The sequence below is a fragment of the Entelurus aequoreus genome, linkage group LG18 (genome assembly GCF_033978785.1).
Source record: "Entelurus aequoreus isolate RoL-2023_Sb linkage group LG18, RoL_Eaeq_v1.1, whole genome shotgun sequence".
Lineage (NCBI taxonomy): Eukaryota > Metazoa > Chordata > Actinopteri > Syngnathiformes > Syngnathidae > Entelurus > Entelurus aequoreus.
The window spans coordinates 26601679-26625150 of record NC_084748.1 but is presented as its reverse complement, the minus strand read 5'-3'; the positions used below and the strand labels follow the sequence as shown (position 1 = coordinate 26625150).

Here is a 23472-nt window from a genome sequence, read left to right as displayed (position 1 = left end):
ATTTGTACATGTCGTATTTGCTGATGTTGCTTTATTGTTGTGTTTGCTGTTGTTGTTTTTGTCTCTCTGTCTAATCCCCCTCTTGTCCCCACAATTCCCCCCTCTGTCTTCCTTTTTTTCTCTTTCTATCCCCTCCTGCTCCTGCTCCGGCTGCACCAAATGATAATATAAATACATTTAATAAAGTCAAATACAAATGAGGCAACAAGAGAAATATCCTACACTTCTCTTTTGTAAAGTAAATCTGAACAGCCGACATGGGCTTCTACATCTACTATATGATTTGCCTGAGAAGCTGGACAGGACAAAAAAAAAAAAAGGATGCAAAAATATCACCCATTTTAAAAATTATTCTGTTCATGAATACATCATTTTTCATTTTCATTTATTTATTTATTTCAGGCAATGACAAAAACGTACAAGTTGGCAAAACATAATAATATAAATTAATATAGTGCATTATTGTCCAGTTTTGCCTGAAAGGGAGTGGGAAGAAGATAACTTATTTAATCCCACCACCAGTTCTCCATTCAGTGATTATTCACATGAGTTTCACTCTCACTTTGTTCAAGGATTATAATACAGATGTTGTATCATAGTGGCATTACCACAGGTAACAATAATTATTACACTGTAACAATCATTTGTATCAGCAATGTAGGAATAATGAATATACCAACAATGGTAATAGACATCATAGCAATAATGGTAATAGACAACATAGCAATAATGGTAAGGAAACATTGAGCACATGTTACACTTTGAGACAGAGTACAGCAGCAGGTCAAATTAAAGACCCTCATCTCTATATTTGAACCAGACCCCATGTTTGTATGATAGTTTAAATCGATTAATAGTTTGGCATTGCTTGTGTTGTAAGTCCAGTTTGTTCCATAGTTTTACTCCGCATACAGACACACAAAAACGTTTACGAGTGGTTTGAGCTCTCGGCAATAAGAAATATCCAAAGCCTCTCAAGTTATGAGCTTGCACTCGTCTTAGAAAAAAACGTTGTAGATTAGGTGGCAATAATTAGTTTAAAGCTTTATATAAGATTAATAATGTATTATATTTAACAATGTCATCAAATTTGAGCAACTTTGATTGCATAAACAGATTATGAGTATGTTCTAAATAACCAACGTTGTGAATGATCCGCACTGCTCTTTTCTGTAATATGATCAGAGGATAAATTGTGTTTTGGTAAGTATTCCCCCATACTTCAACACAGTATGTAAGGTATGGGAGTACCAAGGTGCAGTATAGAGTACGGAGTGCATTTTCATTGAGGTATAGTTTTGCTTTGTTTATAATTGAGAGGCTTTTGGAGATTTTTGTTTTAATGTGTCTGACATGAGGTTTCCATGATAGTTTACTATCAATTATTACTCCCAAAAATGTATTCTCATTTACGATTTCAATTTGGGTTCCATCAATACTTATTTTCTGTTCAGACGTTATGTTGCGATTTCCAAACATTACTATCTTAGTTTTATTTATATTCAAAGATAATTTATTTGTGTCCATCCATTTTTTTTACTATGTTTAGTTCTGTGTTTACTGTATTTATGAGCTCATTATAGTCATCACTACTGTAGAATAAATGTGTGTCGTCTGCAAAAATATAAATTTCAGTATTTTGGATGTATTAAACATATCATTAATATATACATTAAACAGTTTTGGCCCCAACACGGACCCTTGGGGGACACCACAAGCAATGCCAAGAGTATCAGATAAAAACTGACCCATTTTAACAAACTGTACCCTCTCTGTTAAAAAACTTTTTAACCAGTCACCAGCCAGCCCCCTAATTCCATATCTTCCCATTTTATCTAGTAGAATTGAATGATTAATGGTATCAAAGGCTTTCTTTAGGTCAATAAAAATACCAACTGCATATCTTTTATGCTCCAGTGCATTAGTAATTTCCTCAATAGCTTCAGTTATTGCCATTGAAGTTGTTCTTTTGGACCTAAAGCCATACTGACCGTCATTGATTATATGATGCTTCTCAAGAAAAGATTCAAGTCGAGAGTTAAATAGTTTCTCTAAGATTTTTGAGAACTGAGGCAAAAGAGAGATTGGTCTGTAATTGGTGAAAGCGTGTTTGCTGTCACTTTTGAAGAGCGGAGTTACCTTAGCGATTTTCATTTGACTTGAAAAGCAGCCAGTCTGGAATGATAAATTACATATATAAGTTAATGGTTTTACAATATTCAGGATAACCTTTTGAACCAATATCATGTTGATATCATGGCAGTCAGTGGAGCACTTACTTTTACACTTCCGCACAATGTTTGTCACTTCCTGCTCATTTGTAGCTGAGAGGAAGAATGACGAAGAATTATGTTCAATAGTTGATTTTGTAACTCCATTGTCTGGGATATCAACAGCCAATTTAGGACCAACATTTACAAAAAAACTATTGAACTTGTTTACTACATTAGTCATATTATAATCTTCACCGTTTTCATCAATAAAGTAATCAGGATATGTCAACTTGGAATATCCTTGTTTTATTAGACTATTCAAAACATCCCAAGTTCCTTTTATATTATTTTTGTTTTCATATAGTTTTTTTTGATAATATAACCGTTTGCTTGTTCTTATAATATCAGTTAATTTATTTTTATACTTCTTGTATCGTTGTTCGACTTCTTTTGTTTTTATTTTGATGAAAAGTTTGTAGAGATTGTTTTTATTTTTACAGGCATTAATTATCCCTTTTGTGATCCAAGGGCTATTTTTTTTTCCTTTTATAAAATATTCTTTTACGGGGCAATGATTATTATGCAGGGAAGTAAAGATGTCTAAAAAATTACAATAAGCACTGTCCACATTAGGTTCTCTGTATACTGAAGTCCAATCCTGAACTGCTAAACTATTGTTTAGGGCACAGATTGTTTCCTCAGTTGTTATTCGTTTAGACATTTTTGCCATAGTGTCTTTGGTTTTCTTGAGATGACAGTCATATAAAGTAAAAACAGGTAAATGGTCAGTGATGTCACATATAAATAGGCCACTGGTGACTTGATTTCCCATAATGTTTGTAAAAATGTTGTCAATGATTGTGGCACTATGTGTTGTTATTCTGCTTGGTTTGGTTATGGTTGGCTATAGAGACAAGCTGTACATAGTGTCAATGAAGTCATCAACATGTTTTTGCTTGGTTGAGTTTAACAAATCAATGTTAAAATCACCACAGATAAATATGTTTTTTTAGTTCACAGAGGAAAATAGTTTACCCATCCACTCATTGAAAGTTTCTATGCTTGAACCAGGTGCCCGGTATACACAGCTCATGAAGATATTTGTCTTTTAGTCATTTAGGATTTCCACTGTTAAACATTCAAATAATCCATCGACTGCTATGGTCATGTTTGTTAAAACTTTAAATGCGACCCCTCCTCCTATTTTATTTATTCTGTTTATGTATGTTAATTCATAGTCATTCAGACTAAAATCAATACCTTTATCATTGTTGAACTAGGTTTCAGTGATTGTAACAATGGTAAATGGATGACTAAATTCTTTCAAGTAATCCTTGATAGCCTCAAAGTTAGTGTACATGCTTCGACTATTGAAATGTATTATAGATAGACTATCTTCTGATTTTACACTGTTTTCATATTGTTCGCGGGTAAAATAATTACAGTTTTTAACAATCGCAGAGAAAAAATTATTATCAGGGTCTATGTCCATATCAGTCTCTGTTGTGGTGTGCTCTTGATACTCACACATGTCCAGTTCTTTTTGTTGATGTTGGAGGATCTTCTGTAACATGTCCATATTAATACTTGGTGTGGTCTGTGTTCTTGGTGTGGGTAGCATTGAGATGTAAAAGTCACAAGCTACATTGATACCAAGTACTGCATCAATGTCAATACTTATCAAGATCTTCTATTTTCCTTATCACCAAGATTTTTGCTTCCTCCGGCGTTCCATTTAGTTTGATGAAGATCTTACAGTTCGTTACCCAGGTTTGTTGAATCTTGCTTTGCCTTTTAAGTTGTCGTGCGACCCTTGCGATGTCAGCATTTTTCTTGGTCAAGTGTTCATTGATGAAAACATCTGTTCCTTTGAGTTTGCGTCCTTGCCTTAATAGTGCGATCTTCTTCTTTCTGCTTGCGAATCTCATGATGACAGCGGGTGGTCTCTGGTTCCTCATGGGCAGTGGGTGACAAGCCTCGATGTGCTCCAGGTCCATCTCTATCCCCCTGTTTTGGAGATAAGAGGCCACCTGCTGCTCCACCGACTGTGCCTCCTGCACGCTGGGCTCCCCGCTGTCCGCGGCCACCGCACGCGCGTAATTGCGTGGCTTGATCTTGATCCCGGTGATGACCACATCATTCATGCGGGAGTATTGCTCCAGCTCGTCCACTCGCTGCTCCAGGTCCACAATGCGCCAGTCTTTTTCCACGTTCTGGAGGCGTAGTTGTTTCACCCCCTCCAGCAGGCCCAAAAGCTGCTCCTGGTGCTCCCTCACCAGGAGCACCAGCACAGGGAAAGGAGTGTGAGCCTCATCTCTTCGAACTCCTCCGATGTGGGGCTTTTCCTCGGTGCAGGCATCACGGTCTATCTGCCGACTCATCCAGCAACAGAAGGAAAAATCCACCTCCGTATCTCAGGCCGGTAATGCTAGCCGGCTCCGGTGTGCTAGCTCGCAGCACCGATCGACACAAAGCTACAAAGTGTCACGGCACAGTGACACAGCGAAGCCAAAAAAGCACAAAAAGTACAAAAAAGTACAAAAAGTTGTACTAGCTTTGCACAAGGTAATTGCCAAACTCGACAGCCCCACTTCGAAAACAGCCAGACGCGCGCAAACTCCAAACGTCTTCACGACAGGCGCATGTACGTCTGTGCGAGTGTAACAGGAGCCAATCAACTTTAAGAATAGTGCTGGCGATGCAGTGAGACTGCCCAGCTCAGTAGTCAGCACGCTGACCTGTCACACCAGGGTTCGCGCCCCGCTTGAAGCAGTAGGAAAAATCAACGCAATCAAGAAAGACAGTACACAATCGCTACACAATGCTGAACCGTCTGTGATTGAACACCAATTCCACCGACAAAATCGGGGGCCCCTAAATGGGTGAGGCCCCCGGGCTTCAGCTAATGTGAGCCCGTACATTAATGCGGTTTTGTGTCTAGGACGAGTGCGATCATGTGACTGTCAGGGTCTGTAACAAGTCCTTATGTTTAATTGGTGAAACAGAGTGATGTGATTGTGCCCGATGGAAGATGTCTCTCTAACAAGCCAAAATAAAACGTATTGGCAATATGATGAGTTAAATAATTGTAGCGATCGGAATTAAATCCAATGTAACGGAGTAAAAGTAGTGTTTCTTCTGTACAAACATTTGTTCAGAAGAAACACTACTAAGAGTAAAAAAGTATATGTATTGTTTTTTGCTACGGCTGAGGCCTCTAGCCAGATCATCATTGTAAATGAGAAGCTGTTCACAATTGATCTTTTCTGGCAAAACAAAGGTAAAACGAATAAAATATATATGTCTCTTCCAGACGAAGTTAAACCCAGCCCCCCGATACCTGATAAGGCTGTGTCTTTTTTATAGAACACTTGATTGATATCGTCGAGATTCTCCCAACTGTCGTGGTTTTCTGGCAGGCCCTTTAGCTTCAGCTCTGCTAACCTGGAAAACACAAACACCTGCTGAATGATGACACGCTAACAACCAATCTGTACAGTGTTTACTTATGTGTGAAGATGCAATTTATCCAAAACGAGACTGAGGACAGAAAGAAGGTCTTGCAGCAAAGTGAAGGACGTGGTGCAGCTAGCATTAGCATGTTTTATTTTGGTCCTTTACTAGTCTTGTAAATCTGCCCCACCCATGAACAACCAGCATAGATATCGTACATTACATATCTTACCCAATGGCTGCCGTGAAGGCAAACTGTGTAGTTTTGGTGAAGGAGAACTGGACCTCATCCGGCAGGGTAAGGGGACCATCTGCCTTAATGCTGTATGGCAGGCCTGGGTGATACATGTCCCAGCTGTTGGGGAGAGGGCATGAAGGTTAATTTAGCCGTCTGTAGTACGTTTATAAATGTAAAAAAGAAAATTAATTCTCACCTATAGTCTTTACTCCGCTGGCTCAGCTCCTGCTCCCGTGCGTACTGACCAAGAGAGTTGTTTTCTTCAAAGATCCTCAGAGCTTTCAAAAGAAAAACACATTATTAAAGTGAACCTATTGGAACTTTCCTCTTTTCTGGCTAGTAAACGTTGTAACAATTTTGGATACTTGTGTTAAACAATTTTCCAACGTGTCATATCATCATCATTTTGGCATGAGCTTCCACAGATTTTTGGTTGGGCTGGTCGAGGGTTTCAATCACAATCCAAAGGGAATGCCTCCACTATGCAGGTTTTCTTTATTGTTTTTTTTTTTACCTTGAAATAATGTAACTGATTTTTTGGCGTTTAAATTTTATGAACTGAATTTTATTACAAACCCCATTTCCATATGAGTTGGGAAATTGTGTTGGATGTAAATATAAACGGAATACAATGATTTGCAAATCATTTTCAACCCATATTCAATTGAATGCACTACAGAGACAAGATATTTGATGTTCAAACTCATAAACTTTTTTTTTTTTTTTTTTGCAAATAATAATTAACATAGAATTTCATGGCTGCAACACGTGCCAAAGTAGTTGGGAAAGGGCATGTTCACCACTGTGTTACATGACCTTTCCTTTTAACAACACCCAGTAAACGTTTGGGAACTGAGGAGACACATTTTTTAAGCTTTTCAGGTGGAATTCTTTCCCATTCTTGCTTGATGTACAGCTTAACCCTTGTGTGGTGTTCATATTGTTGTTACTCAGCCAGTGTTTGTGGGTCTGATGGACCCGTTGCATTTTGTGGCTTTTAATGCCTCACAATCAAACACTTTTATGTTAAAATACTGAACAGATGTTTACCTTATCCCAAAAAACATCTGTAATGAAGTGCTTCGAGAGGTTGGTAAAGGAATATATTGTCTCCAGACTTCCCCCCACATTCGACCCATACTAGTTTGCTTATCGCCCTAAGTGCTCCACAGAGGACGCCATGTCCTCTGCACTCCACCTGAGTTTAGAACATCTGGAAGGAAAGGACACACACGTGCGGATGTGGTTTCTGGACTTCAGCTCGGCATTCAACACCATCATCTCGCAGCACTTGGTGAGCAAACTGGCCCCCCTTGGATTCAGTACCCCCCTATGCAACTGGCTGCTTGACTTCCTCACAGACAGACCCCAATCTGTGAGAGTGGGCAACAACACCTCCAGTACCATCTCCCTGAGCACCGGCTCCCCCCACGGCTGCGTCCTGAGTCCGCTGCTGTTCACGTTGATGACCCATGACTGCTGCGCCAGGTCCACTACCAACCACATTGTGAAGTATGCGGACGACACAACAGTAGTGGGCCTCATCCGTGACAACAACGACATGGACTACAGGGAGGAGGTGAAACATCTGGTTGACTGGTGCAGAACCAACAACATGGTCCTGAACATCGACAAGACCAAGGAGATCATCGTCGACTTCAGGAAGCACCACATTCTACAGAGGCACTATAGAGAGCCTACTGACCAACAGCATCTCTGTCTGGACTGGAGCCTGCAGTGCCTCAGACTGGAAGTCTCGGCAGAGAGTGGTGAGGACGGTGGAAAAGATCACCAGCACTCCTCTTCCTCCTATCCAGGAGTTTGCAAAAAGCCGCTGACTGACCAGGGCTCAGAAAATCTGCAGAGACTCCTCCCACCCTCACCAAGGACTGTTTTCACTGCTGGACTCTAGAAAGAGGTTCCGCAGCCTCCGTAGCAGAACCTTCAGGTTCTGCAACAGCTTCTTCCCTCAGGCCGTAAGACTCTTGAACGCATCATAATAATCCCCTCAATTCCCCCCAAAAATGGATTAACTCACTGGAATATAAAGACAATATAACATACATCCATAAACCTGGATGCATATGCAAAAGTGCAATATATTTATCTGTACAGTAATCTATTTATTTATATCTGCACCTTATTGCTTTTTCATCCTGCACTACCATGAGCTAATGCAACACAATTGCGTTCTTATCTGTACTGCAAAATTCAAATTTGAATGACAATAAAAAGTAAGTGTAAGTCTAAGTCTAAGACCCACAAACGCTGGCTGAGTAACAACAATATGAACGTTGCATGGAAATTTCTCTGCCAGTTTCTGCATCCCACAGGGATTCTTATTTTGTGTTTCTGCACCTGCGGTTCCCACACAAGATTGCAACATCGTTTGTCAACACTGCCTGCGCTCATTTTCTCGCACTTCTGACCGTCTGATGTTCTGTGTACCTACACTCTGTCCTCCTCCTGTCTAGGCCTGCTGTGTGTGTGTGTGTGTGTGTGTGTGTGTGTGTGTGTGTGTGTGTGTGTGTGTGTGTGTGTGTGTGTGTGTGTGTGTGTGTGTGTGTGTGTGTGTGTGTGCGTGAGTGTGTGTGTATGTGTGTCTGTGTGTGTGTGTGTGTGTGTGTGTGTGTGTGTGTGTGTGTGTGTGTGTGTGTATGTGTGAGTGTGTGTTTGTGGGTGCGTGCGTGTGGTACACAGAACATCAATTTCCACACTTCTATTAGCCCCGGGTCCAGTGGACCCGAACATCTTATATGTAATAGAAATGTGTAGGGGGGGTGTATGGTGTGTGTTCATTAAATATGTATTCTGATATATGTTCTTCACAGAAAATGAGCCAAAGCCAGTGAGTCTCAGTTTAAAAATCAAATAATTGTATCATTTTTCTTTTAATAAAAATCGAAAACGGGTCCCACACACCCGAACACCACACAAGGGTTAAGTTGTTCAACAGTCTGGGTGTCTCCGTTGTGGTATTTTAGGCTTCATAATGCGCCACACATTTTCAATGGGAGACAGGTCTGGACTACAGGCAGGCCAGTCTAGTACCCGCACTCTTTTACTATAAAGCCAAGTTGATGTAACACGTGGCTTGGCATTGTCTTGCTGAAATAAGCAGGGGCGTCCATGGTAACGTTGCTTGGATGGCAACATATGTTGCTCCAAAACCTGTATGTACCTTTTCAGCATTAATGGCTTTTCAACTTTGCGCCTATAACAATCCGGATGGTTCTTTTCCTCTTTGGTCCGGAGGACACGACGTCCACAGTTTGAAAAAATAATTTGAAATGTGGACTCGTCAGACCACAGAACACTTTTCCACTTTGTATCAGTCCATCTTAGATGAGCTCAGGCCCAGCGAAGCCGACGGCGTTTCTGGGTGTTGTTGATAAACGGTTTTCACCTTGCATAGGAGAGTTTTAACTTGCACTTACAGATGTAGCGACCAACTGTAGTTACTGACAGTGGGTTTCTGAAGTGTTCCTGAGCCCATGTGGTGATATCCTTTACACACTTATGTCGCTTGTTGATGCAGTACAGCCTGAGGGATCGAAGGTCACAGGCTTAGCTGCTTACGTGCAGTGATTTCTCCAGATTCTCTGAACCCTTTAATGATACGGACCGTAGATGGTGAAATCCCTAAATTCCTTGCAATACTGTTCAACAATTTGCTCACGCATTTGTTGACAAAGTGGTGACCCTCGCCCCATCCTTGTTTGTGAATGACTGAGCATTTCATGGAAGCTGCTTTTATACCCAATCATGGCACCCACCTGTTCCCAATTTGCCTGTTCACCTGTGGGATGTTCCAAATAAGTGTTTGATGAGCATTCCTCAACTTTATCAGTATTTATTGCCACCTTTCCCAACTTCTTTGTCACGTGTTGCTGGCATCAAATTCTAAAGTAAATGATTATTTGCAACAAAAAAAATGTTTATCAGTTTGAACATCAAATATGTTTTCTTTGTAGCATATTCAACTGAATATGGGTTGAAAATGATTTGCAAATCATTGTATTCCGTTTATATTTACATCTAACACAATTTCCCAACTCATATGGAAACGGGGTTTGTATAATGGTGTACACATTTAGACTCTTAGTAGTTAGTGGAGGAGTTCAAGTACCTTGGAGTCTTGTTCACGAGTGATGGAAGAGTGGATCGTAAGATCGACAGGCGGATCGGTGCGGCGTCTTCAGTAATGCAAACGCTGTATCGATACGTTGTGAAGAAGGAACTGAGCCGGAAGGCAAAGCTCTCAATTTACCGGTCGAGCTACGTTCCCATCCTCAGCTATGGTCATGAGCTTTGGGTTATGACCGAAAGGACAAGATCACGGGTACAAGCGGCCGAAATCAGTTTCCTCCGCCGGGTGGCGGGGCTCTCTCTGAAGCTCGGTCATCCGGGAGGAGCTCAGAGGAAAGCCGCTGCTCCTCCACATCGAGAGGAGCCAGATGAGGTGGTTTGGGAGGTGTTTAGGGCACGTCCGACCGGTAGGAGGCCACGGGGAAGACCCAGGACATGTTGGGAAGACTATGTCTCCCGGTGGCCTGGGAACGCCTCTGGATCCCCCGGGAGGAGCTGGACGAAGTGGCTGGGGAGAGGGAAGTCTGGGCTTCCCTGCTCAGGCTGCTGCCCCCGCGACCCGGCCTCGGATAAGCGGAAGAAGATGGATGGATGGGCTATTAGTTAGAGATTATTCACATTTGGAGGGTAGAGGGAATGTACTAGCTCAGTTTGCAACCGCTGTAAAAAAAAACAAGAATAAGACATAGTCTATGATGCGTGCATGGACCGACCGTGTCTTCCGGTACAATCGTGTGGCGACAGGGTACCGCAGCCAAACTAGAGAATCTTCGACTATATGAAGGTATCGGTCTTGCATTGACATTAATATACAAGACCAAAAATAATGGAAGGATGTTAGACAAGCACACAAAGCAACGCACCTTTTCCCTCTCTGTAGCGGTGAGTCTCAGTGTCACTGATCCAGCAGTAGACGGGGAAAGTGTAAACGTCGCCCTCGGGTGATTTGATTTCCACCTTGTCAGGGAACCAAGCGTCACTAAGGACCATGAAATTTTTTTGTTTTTCCAGTTCTATCAGAAGTAGCTGTCCTAGAGAGTTTTCGCAGGTCACAGTATAAGTAGCCACCTAAAAGGCAAACAAAATGACAGGAGACAGCAATAAGAACAGATGCACTCAAATGCATCATGAAATTATAGGAAACTGAGTTCTGTCTGATGTGGTGTTGAAATATTGCAATGTGTATTATAATGTAGAACATATACATTTTACATTGCACGGTGAGCAAGGTTTTTGTTAACAGGAGGAACAGTACTGTCATTTTTGGTCAAGGCAAAACTCTTTATTTGGATCAGCATCAAAAGTGCATTGCATCATACAATACAATGAGGGGTGTGTCTGATGAAATAAGGTTACCTTACCTCATTCACCAGACCCTCTTAGAACGAACCATAATAACAAACACATAATTTACTGTAACATATGTCTGAGAGTGTGCTGTGTACCGTGTGCACTGTATGCGAGGTTTGCGTTGACAGGATCGACTTTAGACTATTGTCATATTTTAATCAAGGCAAAATGACTTATTTGGATCAGTGCATTGCATCATACTGTTGGGTGTGTCTGAATAAATTATGTTATTTTACCTCACCAGACATCAGTGATGGGCAATAATAAGCTACATGGAGCTAAGCTTTGTAGCTTACCTACCTTTTCCAGTAGCTTGGTGGTAGCTTAACTACTTTTTTAACGAGTAGTTCAGTGGAGTTTTACAAGTCTATATATATATATATATATATATATATATATATATATATATATATATATATATATATATATATATATATATATATATATATATATATATAATATATATATATATATATATATATATATATATATATATATATATATATATATATATATATATATATATATATATATATTTGTTAATATTACTTCTTTAGTTTTTTACTTTTGCGATCGGATATTTAGAAGCTTTTTGTTTTTTGATGTTTATTTTATTGCCTGCATTGTGTGAGTGTATGTTTCTGTGTGTGTGGATGAGAGATTGTTTATGTGTTTGCTTGAATGGTCCAGTTGTTGTGTGCATGTTTGTATTGTGTGTCTGTGGCCCACAGTCCTTGACCAGATGCCCTCTTCTCTTGTTCATGTTTCATGAACAGAGGAATGATTTATCTGACCATGATCACACACCCTCTTCTTCTTTTCATGTTTCTGAAATAACTCTATATGCATAGTTCTGATAGTGAATTTTCCTCTGAAATAGAGGAGAATGAAGACTTGATAAACTCTCACAATTTGGAATCGATCAGTTTCTCACACCACATCAACTACAAATCACAAAGATTTATGAGCGAAATGGAACCAAATAGAAATGCTCCTCAAAATACCAAAAATGATTGTTTATATTATACTGACGTCACATTTGATAAAACATTTATGCAAGATAATAACATATCTCTAGAGTCTATACTCTCATTTTGATCATATCCAGGACTATTTGAATCAATTCAAATCTCCATTTAATATTATAGGTATTTCAGAGACATGGATGAATGAGAATACAAGTAATGAGTTTGAATGAAATGGGTATGAAATGTTTTGCACAACCGTAAAAATAGGAGAGGAGGAGGTGTGGCTCTGTATGTGGACAAAAATATCAGCTGTAGTATTGTAAATGATATGTGTTTAGCTGTTGACGAACTCTTCGAATGCGTCACTGTGGAATGATCATTTTCAAATAGGAAACACATTATTGTAAGCTGCGTTTATAGGACACCAGGATCCGACTTGAAAATATTTAATGAATGGATGGAAAAATTATTTAAGAGAAACAAAAAATATATAGTATGTGGTGACTTTAATATCAACCTTTTGAATCCTAATAAACACAAACACACAGCAGAATTTATTGACACCATGTTCTCCATGGGCTTATTCCCACTGATCACACAACCCACGAGAATCACAACACACAGCACCACACTTATTGACAACATATTTTGTAACATTGTAGATCAGACTGTAACTGGAGGCTTGTTAGTGAGTGACGTCAGTAAACATTTACCACTGTTCATGGTGTACAATATTAACTGCAAAACATCCAAACCTGTAAATAGTGACTAATATCGAAGAGCCACAACAGAACGATCATTAACAGCACTTAAGAATGATTTAGCGAAACAAAACTGGGATTCTGTTTTTCAAACGTCAGATATAAATGCACCTTATAATTTATTTCAAGACATTTTTTTCTCACTTTATGATACACACTGCCCCATCAAAAAATGCACTATAACTAACTCCACAAAAGCTCCATGGATACCCAAAGGGCTTGCGAACGCTTGCAAAAAGAAAAATTATTTATATAGGACTTTTTTTAGGCATCAAACCATAGAAACAGAACAAAAGTACAAAACATATAAAAATAAATTAACCAGCATATTAAGAGCAAGCAGAAAAGAATACACCACCAAACTATTAATCCAAAAGAAAAATGATATAAAGGGAATTTGGAAGGTATTAAATACAATTATTGGGCATGGTTCAAACAGTCCTTGTTATCCGGAGTTTTTTGTTGAGAACAACCAAATCATAAGTGACAAGAAGATGATTGCTGACGGCTTCAATATGTTTTTTGTTAATATTGGGTCTGAGCTGGCAGAAAAAATCCCAATTAATGATGAACAGCCCATGGAATTTATTGAAAAAAATCCTTATTCGATGTTCCTTACTCCGACTGTCGAAAAGGAAGTATTACAGATTATTCAGAAAAGCAAGAACAAAACATCACGTGACATTTATGACCTCGACATGAGGACGGTCCGGAACGTAGCGGAAGAAATCATCAAACCATTCACACACATCTGCAATTTATCTTTTCAACTTGGACAATTTCCTTCACAAATGAAACTCTCAAAAGTCATCCCCATCTTCAAATCTGGAGACAAACACCACTTCACAAATTACCGTCCCGTCTCCCTTCTGCCACAGTTGTCAAAAATATTGGAAAAATTATTTGATAATAGACTTCTTGGCTTCATTGAAAAGCACAAATTATTATCTGATTGTCAATATGGGTTCCGACAAAATAGGTCAACTTCATTAGCTTTAAGTGATTTAATAGAGAACATTACTAATGGTATCGAGAAGAACAAATTTGTTATAGGAATTTTTATTGACCAGCAAAAGGCTTTCGATACCATTGACAGCCTGATTTTGGTAAATAAACTGGAAAACTATGGCATAAGGGGAGTGGCAGGGAAATGGCTGAAGAGCTACTTGAATGAGACAGCAGATTGTTCAGATCGACCAACATCAATCTACACTCATGAACATAACCTGTGGAGTCCCCCATGGGTTGATACTGGGACCCACACTATTTATAATGTATATAAACGAAATATGTAAAGTATCAACACTGCTGAAGTTCATCCTCTTTGCTGACGATACAACCATTACATGTGCAGGTGACGACATGAAGCAACTTCTGGCCTCTGTAACCGAGGAGATGATAAAGTTAAAAACTTGGTTTAATACCAACTAATTGTCTCTGAATTTAAAGAAGACCAAAATCATGCTCTTTAGAAATCGCAAAAGTAATATACCCATCAGGATTGTTATTGATGATACACCAATAGAATATGTTCAACAAAATTCATTCTTAGGAGTGGTAATAGATGAAAATACCTCATGGAAGCCTCATATAAATTACCTGAGGACAAAAGTTGCTAAATGTGTTGGAATGATGAGGAGATCATGTCATTTATTTAACACCAATGCTCTGCTGTTATTGTATCATTCATTTATTATGTCGTATTTAAACTATTGTGTTGAAGTCTGGGGAAATTGTTATAAATCCCATCTACAGCCTTTAGTCACTCTTAGGGATGATGTCTGAAACCGGTTCTCCCGGTTGTTCGATAAGAAAAGAACCGTTCGATAAGAAAAGAACCGATTCCATGGACTCGAATCCCTTTTTGAGAACCGGTTCCCGTTATTCAGGCCACTATAGTAAAGAAAAAGAGTTGGTTCTTTTTTCAAATCCGAATCCCGTCCCACAAGAAATGCCCTGTGGGACATCACAGGAAATGACGTAGCTCAGTCATTAGACCGAGCTACGTCATTTCCTGTGACGTAGCTCAGGTAGCTCAGTCATTAGACTGAGCTACATCATTTCCTGTGATGTCACACAAGCAGCAAAAATAATGGACCGGAAAAAACGCCTCAAGGCATGGCTATTCACCTATAGTGATCACAGAGACAGGTCGTTTTTGTGTTACTGTATATATTTGTTTTTCTGAAAAATCCCACTTAATATACTTTGGGTAACAACGGTCAATATTTTTTTTTTTTTTTTTTTGGGGGGGGGGTAACAGTCAATATTTATTTTTTTATTTTTATTTATTTTTTTCTTATAAAATAAAAGTGAGCTTTTGTTAAACCAAATATTGTGTTTTTTTCCATATACAACAACCTATCTGGATTCGATAAGAGAATCGATAAGGAATCGGTTCGATAAGAGGATTCGATAATGGGCTCGAACTCAATAATTTCTTATCAAACATCATCCCTAGTCACTCTGCAGAAAAAGGCCGTTAGGATTGTGTCCAATGTTCACTACAGACATCATTCAAATCCACTATTCATGGAGTTAAAGCAACTTAAACTGCACGATGTGATCAACTTTAAAACTGCTCAAATTATGTTTAGGGCATCCCAAAACTCTCCACCATCCAATATACAGAACCTATTCCAGGATAGAGATGCTCACCAAAGTTACAGTCTAAGACGAATCAAAAAATTATCCATCCGTCCATCCATTTTCTACCGCTTGTCCCTTTTAGGGTCGCGGGGGGTCGCTGGAGCCTATCTCAGCTACAATCGGGCGGAAGGCGGGGTACACCCTGGACAAGTCGCCACCTCATCACAGGGCCAACACAGATAGACAGACAACATTCACACTCACATTCACACTCTAGGGCCAATTTAGTGTTGCCAATCAACCTATCCCCAGGTGCATGTCTTTGGAGGTGGGAGGAAGCCGGAGTACCCGGAGGGAACCCACACAGTCACGAGGAGAACATGCAAACTCCACACAGAAAGATCCCGAGCCCGGGATTGAACTCAGGACTACTCAGGACCTTCGTATTGTGAGGCAGATGCACTAACCCCTCTGCCACCGTGCTGCCCACAATACAACAACAAATTATATTTGCCTGAATTTAGAACAACTTTAAAATCAATGTGCATTTCAGTGCGTGGAGTCAGTCTGTGGAACAACTTAGGGTACGAGTTAAAAACCTTTTTTCACATGATTCAATTTAAAACACTGTTTAAAAAAGAAGTACTGAAGAAGTACGAGGAGGAAAGAGAGTGATGCCCTCAGCACACAGCGATGGGAGAGAGGTGTATGGTCAGGGAGTGTTTGGGCCTGTGTGTGCATGTATGTGTGTGTGTGTGTGTGTGGGTGTTTTGTCTCGTCTTGTCTTGTCTCATAGTAACAGTGGTACTATTGTATTGTTAGTGTACAGGAGCTTTTCTTGTTTTTGTTTGTATAGTATTGTTCTTGTATTATATTGTTCATGTTAAATGTGGAATGAGTGAGAGGGGTTGGGATATTATAAGCGTCTGCTTCATCCAACCCCTTTTCAAGCCTTGCATACATGTCTCTGCCAAAATGTAAAAAACACATTTTTTTAAAATGTGTGTTTTTGTACTGTGCAGGTTTGAAATAAATACTTCAATTCAATTCAAAATTTACTCTGTAAACTAAAATCATAACTGCTGTCTTCATCTAAGACGTCCAATACAAATTTAGGAACACACATTTGTCAGGCTTGTCACTGACAGTTTGGTTATGTTTAGTTTTTTCCTCTGTGTGTTTTATTTCCTGTCAGCGCTCTTATTTTTTGTTCAGTTTCCTGCTTGTCTCCCTGAGTGCTGTTTCCCCTCAGCTGCGGCTGATTACCTTTACCAACTGTTCCCAAACATCACACAAGTCATTGTTTTGTTTGTCGAGATATAAATAGATGCTGTTTTTTTTTTTTTACAATAGGTAGACAAAATAAATAACATTATAGGGGTGGGCCAAAGAAAAGGCAAACTAAATACATACATATGTGGGGTGTGGGGACCCTTAAAGATAGTTGTAGGGTGTGTCCAGCTAAATGACAGATAGTTAATAGTAATGAACACTTATTGGGTCCATTTGTACACTCTTAGTTTCATTAACATTGATATTATACATGTGGGTCCATAGATATAAATGCTGTTAAATGTAGCTTTGATGTAGCAAGCTACTTTTGCCGAGTAGCTTGCTACAATTCTCCGGGGATAGCCTCCCCTGTAGCTTAGCTACATTCAATCGGGAGTAACTTGTAGCTTAGCTTACTACATTTTCCAAGTTGTTTGCCCATCACTGCCAGACGTTTATTGTAGCATTAGTACATGTCTGAGAGTGTCAACATAAACTAAACATATACTGTAGTCCTAAATACAAATCATTTATTAGTTTACATGAAAACAGTTTATGAACATATTCTTGTCTCACACATGCAGGATAACACAACAATTAGATGAGGGCAGAGCGGCCTTAGCATAGAAATTATCAATACCAGGGTATTATCGATATCATTTGTTGGTAGTATCGGCAAATATTGTTTTATCTATATATTTATTTATATATTATTAAATTGTTCACAAATAAATGTGTTTTTACAGCTGTATATTTTTGGAGCCCAACATTTGTTTTAGTTTTCTTGTATTTTATGTATGTATTATAGTAATGTTAATCCGGGTAAAATAATAACCACATACTTCACTGATCTTAAAGGCCTACTGAAATTAAATTGTTTTATTTAAACGGGGATAGCAGATCCATTCTATGTGTCATACTTGATCATTTCGCAATATTGCCATATTTTTGCTGAAAGGATTTAGTAGAGAACAACAACGATAAAGTTCGCAACTTTTGGTCGCTGATGAAAAAAAGCCTTGCCTATACCGGAAGTAGTGTGACGTCACAGGAGGAAGGGCTGCTCACATTTTCCCATAGTTTACAATGCAGCGAGAGAGATTCGGACTGAGAAAGCGACGATTACCCCATTAATTTGAGCGAGGATGAAAGATTTGTGGATAAGGAACGTGAGAGTGAAGGATTAGCGTGCAGTGCAGGACGTATCTTTTTTCGCTCTGACCTTAACTTAGGTACAAGGGCTCATTGGATTACACACTTTCTCCTTTTTCTATTGTGGATCACGGATTTGTATTTTAAACCACCTCGGATACTATATCCTCTTGAAAATGAGAGTCGAGAACGCGAAATGGACATTCACAGTGACTTTTATCTCCACGACAATACATCGGCAAAACACTTTAGCTACGGAGCTAACGTGATAGCATCGGGCTCAAATGCAGATAGAAACAAAATAAATAAACCCCTGACTGGAAGGATAGACAGAAGATCAACAATACTATTAAACCATGGACCTGTAACTATTTGGTTAATGCTTTCCAGCCTGTCGAAGCTTAACAATGCTATTGCTAACGACGCCATTGAAGCTAACTTAGCAACGGGACCTCACAGAGCTATGCTAAAAACATTAGCTCTCCACCTACGCCAGCCAGCCCTCATCTGCTCATCAACACCCGTGCTCACCTGCGTTCCAGCGATCGACGGAGCGACGAAGAACTTCACCCGATCATAGATGCGGTCGGCGGCCCGGAGACGAAGTAAGTCAACGTGAGGTCGCTGGCTAGCGCGTCTGCTATCCATCTCAAAGTCCTCCTGGTTGTGTTGCTGTAGTCCGCCGCTAATACACCGATCACACCTACAGCTTTCTTCTTTGCAGTCTCAATTGATCATTAAACAAATTGCAAAAGATTCACCAACACAGATGTCCAGAATACTGTGGAATTTTGGGATGAAAACAGAGCTTTTTTGTATTGGATCCAATGGGGTCCGAATACTTCCGTTCCCTCCGTGACGTCATGCGCATACGTCATCATATCTGGACGTTTTCAACCGGAAGTGTGGCTGGAAATTTAAAATTGCACTTTATAAGTTAACCCGGCCGTATTGGCATGTGTTGCAATGTTAAGATTTCATCATTGATATATAAACTATCAGACTGCGTGGTCGGTAGTAGTGGGTTTCAGTAGGCCTTTAAAAATACTCCCTGTCTACTTACAAAGACATAAATATGTTTGTTGTTGTTTCAAAACCAAACAAAGACAACATTTAGTTATTATACCCTTTAGATCAGACCTGGGCATTCGGCGGCCAATCATAAATTACAAAATACATTTTAAAAAGTATCTATGTCGAGTGTGCAATACAACGGTGCTGCTTTTGTTTTGAAAAGCGCTATTTGTATTACTTCCGTGTGGACGTATGCTCGTGTGCGATTGTGAGTGAATGTGAACAGCGGCAATGACAAATTACAAAATATATTTAAAAAAACATCTATGTCGTGCGTGCAATACAACTGGGCTGCTTTTATTTTGAAAAGTGTTATTTATGGGCGTATGTCCGTGTGTAACCTGTGAGTGAAGGTGCACAGCGACAAGTGATGCCCGGTTATCCCCGAGACGCTAAAAAGAGAAAAGTTGATGACGAATGCCATGTTTTTAACAAGACATGGACTGCCAAGTATTTCTTTACAGAAATTAAAGGTAAAGCTTAATTTGTGGTACACAGGTTGCTGTGTTTAAAGAACATAATTTGAATCGCTACTACACGACGAAGCACGAGGAAAAATACCGGAATCTGTCTGATGAAGCGCGCGCAAGGGAGGCTGATGCGTTGATGGTAAAACTGCAAACCCAACTAGGACTTTTTGCCAAATTTCACCCCCCCAGAGATGCAGCCATCAGGACAAGTTTCGTCATTTCTCACAAAATCGCCAGAAAAAGTAAGGCGTTTTCTGACGGAGAGTTTATTAAGGAGTGCTTATTGGACTCTGTTGCGCTGATATTCCCGGAGAAGAGGGGCACATTTGAGAAGGTGTCACTCTCCCGACGCACTGTAACGGGGCGGGTTGAGACCATCGCTTGACACTTGGAGCTTCAGCTGAAGAACAGAACGGCCGACTTTGACTGTTTTTCGCTGGCTTTGGATGAGAGCTGCGATGTATGTAACACCGCCCAGCTGCTCATCTTCTTACGTGGGATAACTGCAGACTTTCAAATCACGGAGGAGCTGGCAGCCATGCAGTCAATTAAAGAGACAACCACAGGTAATGACTTGTTCACAGAGGTAAATGCGTGTTTGGACATGTTAGGACTGAAATGGGACAAGCTGGCAGGTGTGACAACAGATGGTTGTCCAAATCTGACGGGGAAAAATTTTGGACTTTTAAAGAGGATGCAGGATAAAGTGACAGAAATTGACATTTTTGCATTATATACATCAGGAAGTGTTGTGTAAGACAGTGTTAAAAATAAAACCATCAAAAGCAATCTGATTTGTATAAAGTTAAGTTAGGTTAAATGAAATTATTATTATTATTATTATTTATCTTACAGTATATCAAAAATAATTTGAGCAAAATTTAATTGAAATATTGTCGGTGTGGCCCTCCAGCAGTGCTCAGGTTGCTCATGCGGCCCCCGGTAAAAATTAATTGCCACCCCTGCTTTAGATGCTTCTTATCCCAAAAGAGAAGTTTACCAAAATGCTGACAAGACAAAAGCTTGTGTGATATTATTTGAATAGAACGTCAGATACAACACTAACATTCAATATCTTTGTGCATTTTTGGTACGTTTTGATTTGGTGTCATTTGATTTAGATTTTTCTAACTATTTATATTAAACTGCAATACTTGAAATGTAATGTGGCTTACAATAATTTACAGTGCATCCAGAAAGTATTCATAAGAAAGTATTCACTTTTTCCTGATGAGACAAAGCTTGATTTATTTGGTGTGACTGCCAGGCCTCATGTTTGTAGGAAACCAGGCCAATACCACCCCTACAGTAAAGCGTGGTAGTGGCAGCATCATGCTATGGGGATTGTTTTTCAGCGGCCACAACTGGGAGACTTGTAGAGATATAAGCAAAAAATATACAATAATTGTACAGAGACACACTGCATGAAAACCCACACTTCACATCCAACCTGATGGAGCTTCAGAGGTGCTGCAAAGAGGAATGGGCGAAACTGCCCAGAGATAGGTGTGCCAAGCATGTGGCTCATATTCAAAAAGACTTAAGGTAGTAATTTCCACCAAAGGTGCATCAACAAAGTACTGCGCAAATTGCTGTAAATACTTATGTGCATGTGAGTTTTAATTTATTTAAATTTAAAAACATTTAAAAAAGTTTTCATGTTGTCATTATGGGGTATTGTCTGTGGAATTTTAAGGACAAACATGAATTTATTCCATTTTGGAATAAGGCTTTTATGTCACATAACAAAATTTTGAAAAGTGAAGTGCTGTGAATACTTACCGAATGCACTGCAAGCTGGTATAGGAAACATACGATGCATGTTTTTGATCATTTAATTTAATGTAGTTGTTAGATAAGTGAGCAAAGAGCACTGAAGCGAAAAGTTATTAATAGTTGCAAGCTGTTTTTCAGACTTACTGATCCCCTGAAGATAATCAAAGACATCAGCCACGTTCGGTCACTCTCGCCTTCGGTGCCCACCAGCTTAATGTGGATGTAGTTCAACGTGGTGGCATGAACGCGGTCGCCAGTGTAGACGGTCACCTCGTAGACCACCATTGTTACTCCGGAATGATGATAATGATGATTGGTCTTTTTTTCAACTAGACACAAACAGGTCTAACTGCCACTTTTTATACTACATGCAAGCTAGTGGGAGGGTTCTTGGAGCAGGTTTTTATAAAGAATGTCAGACATGTAAGAGCAACGACATCAGCGCAGTTGCACCCAGGGTTGTACGGTATACCAGTATTAGTATAGTATCGCGATACTAATTAATTATATTCAGTACTATACCGCCTCTGAAAAGTACATCTCAGAAGAAGCTAGTCAGGTTACTTCTAGACCTCCACCCCAGATCCCACCTCACTCCTACCCACTTCTCCAAAGTGGGCTGGCTCAAGGTGGAGGACAGGGTTAAACAACTTGCACTGAGCCTAGTCTATAAAATCCACTACACCTCCCTGATACCGAAGTACATGTCAAACTACTTCCTTAACGTAAATGACCGCCATAACCACAACACCAGGGGGAGCTCCACTAACCACGTTAAACCCAGATTCCGAACTAACAAAGGTCTTAACTCATTCTCTTTCTATGCCACATCAATGTGGAATGCGCTCCCAACAGGTATAAAAGAAAGGGCATCTCTATCCTCCTTCAAAACCGCAATAAAAGTTCACCTCCAGGCAGCTACAACCCTTAACTAACACCCTCCCCGGATTGCTAATAATCAAATGCTAATAATCAAATGTAAACAATCAAATGCAGATACTTTTTCTTATGCCTTCTGATCTCTCTCTCTCTCTCTCTCTCTCTCTCTCTCTCTATGTCCACTACTTGCTGTCCGGGGACGGAAATGTGACCCGGCAAATATAAACAAAACAAAACACTGGCGGAAAGCAATAATCGAGACAATAGAAAAACAAGCAAGCCGGGCGGTAGGTAAAAAAAAAGAAAAAAAGTCCTTTCTGAATTTAATGCTTAAAAAGACACAAAAAGTGTGTTAACGCCAACACTGCTTGACAGTATAACAAAATAAGTCACACTTATATTCTGTAACTGTGTGGAATGCCAAAACACCCTCTGCTGCATTTACAATGTCTTCTCCTTTTCCAGGTCGCACAAAGTACTCCGTCAATTTAGTAGACGAGCTCTCGCCCTGCACAGCTGTTTTGTGCTTTGTAGTGTCGATATGGGCTTGTAGATCTTTGGCCCCTTTATTTGCCACAGATACATACGTTCCTGCTTTGCACACAGTGCATTCTGCTTTCCATGTGTCACGGCCAGGACGAAAACATGAATACTTTTTCCGCAAATCATCTGTGAAGTTGCATTTACGTTTCGGCATTTCTTGTTTTCATATCTGTCTCTCCACTCACTAGCTCTCTTGCTCTCTGTCTCTGCCCCTCCCTCACGAATGTTTCTGCGTGCGCACACCTTCACAGTTTGTTTTGTTTAACCCCGTCTTAACCCTGGCTGGACGTACATTGAAAATATGCGCAACCCTAACTCAAAATGCCGGACATTTGAGGCATTTAAGAAACCCCGCCCGGACACCCCCGCAAAAGAGGACTTGTCCGGGGAAAAGAGGACGTATGGTCAGCCTACTTAACACGCTAACAGTTAGCATGTGTCACATAAAATGCTAACAGTTAGCATGTGCCATTTACCAAGTTATATGACTCCAAGGTGTATGGCTGCGGAATTAGAGAAAAAAGTGTAAAATTAGCTGCAAAAATTAGCTTGCCAACACATAACCGGGTGAGAAGAAATACCAAAATGCAGTGTTGGTGTAAACATAGAAAGTAGTAAAACGTCTAGCATAAAACGTTAGCATGC

The 23472-nt window shown here is 39.9% G+C and overlaps 1 protein-coding gene across 1 annotated transcript in view; it reads right to left on the bottom strand.

The window, feature by feature from the left end:
• LOC133633962 (hydroperoxide isomerase ALOXE3-like) overlaps positions 1 to 21740 on the bottom strand; it is a 61408-nt gene extending 39668 nt beyond the window's left edge. The window contains exons 1-5 of the mRNA XM_062026814.1: positions 21550 to 21740; positions 10857 to 11061; positions 6101 to 6182; positions 5899 to 6021; positions 5554 to 5657 (exon numbers count right to left, since the gene is read on the bottom strand). Of these exons, the coding sequence (XP_061882798.1) occupies positions 5554 to 5657; positions 5899 to 6021; positions 6101 to 6182; positions 10857 to 11061; positions 21550 to 21690 (655 nt within the window). The 5' untranslated portion in view covers positions 21691 to 21740. The remainder of the gene's footprint in view (positions 1 to 5553; positions 5658 to 5898; positions 6022 to 6100; positions 6183 to 10856; positions 11062 to 21549) is intronic.
• Between the last annotated feature and the right edge of the window lie 1732 nt (positions 21741 to 23472).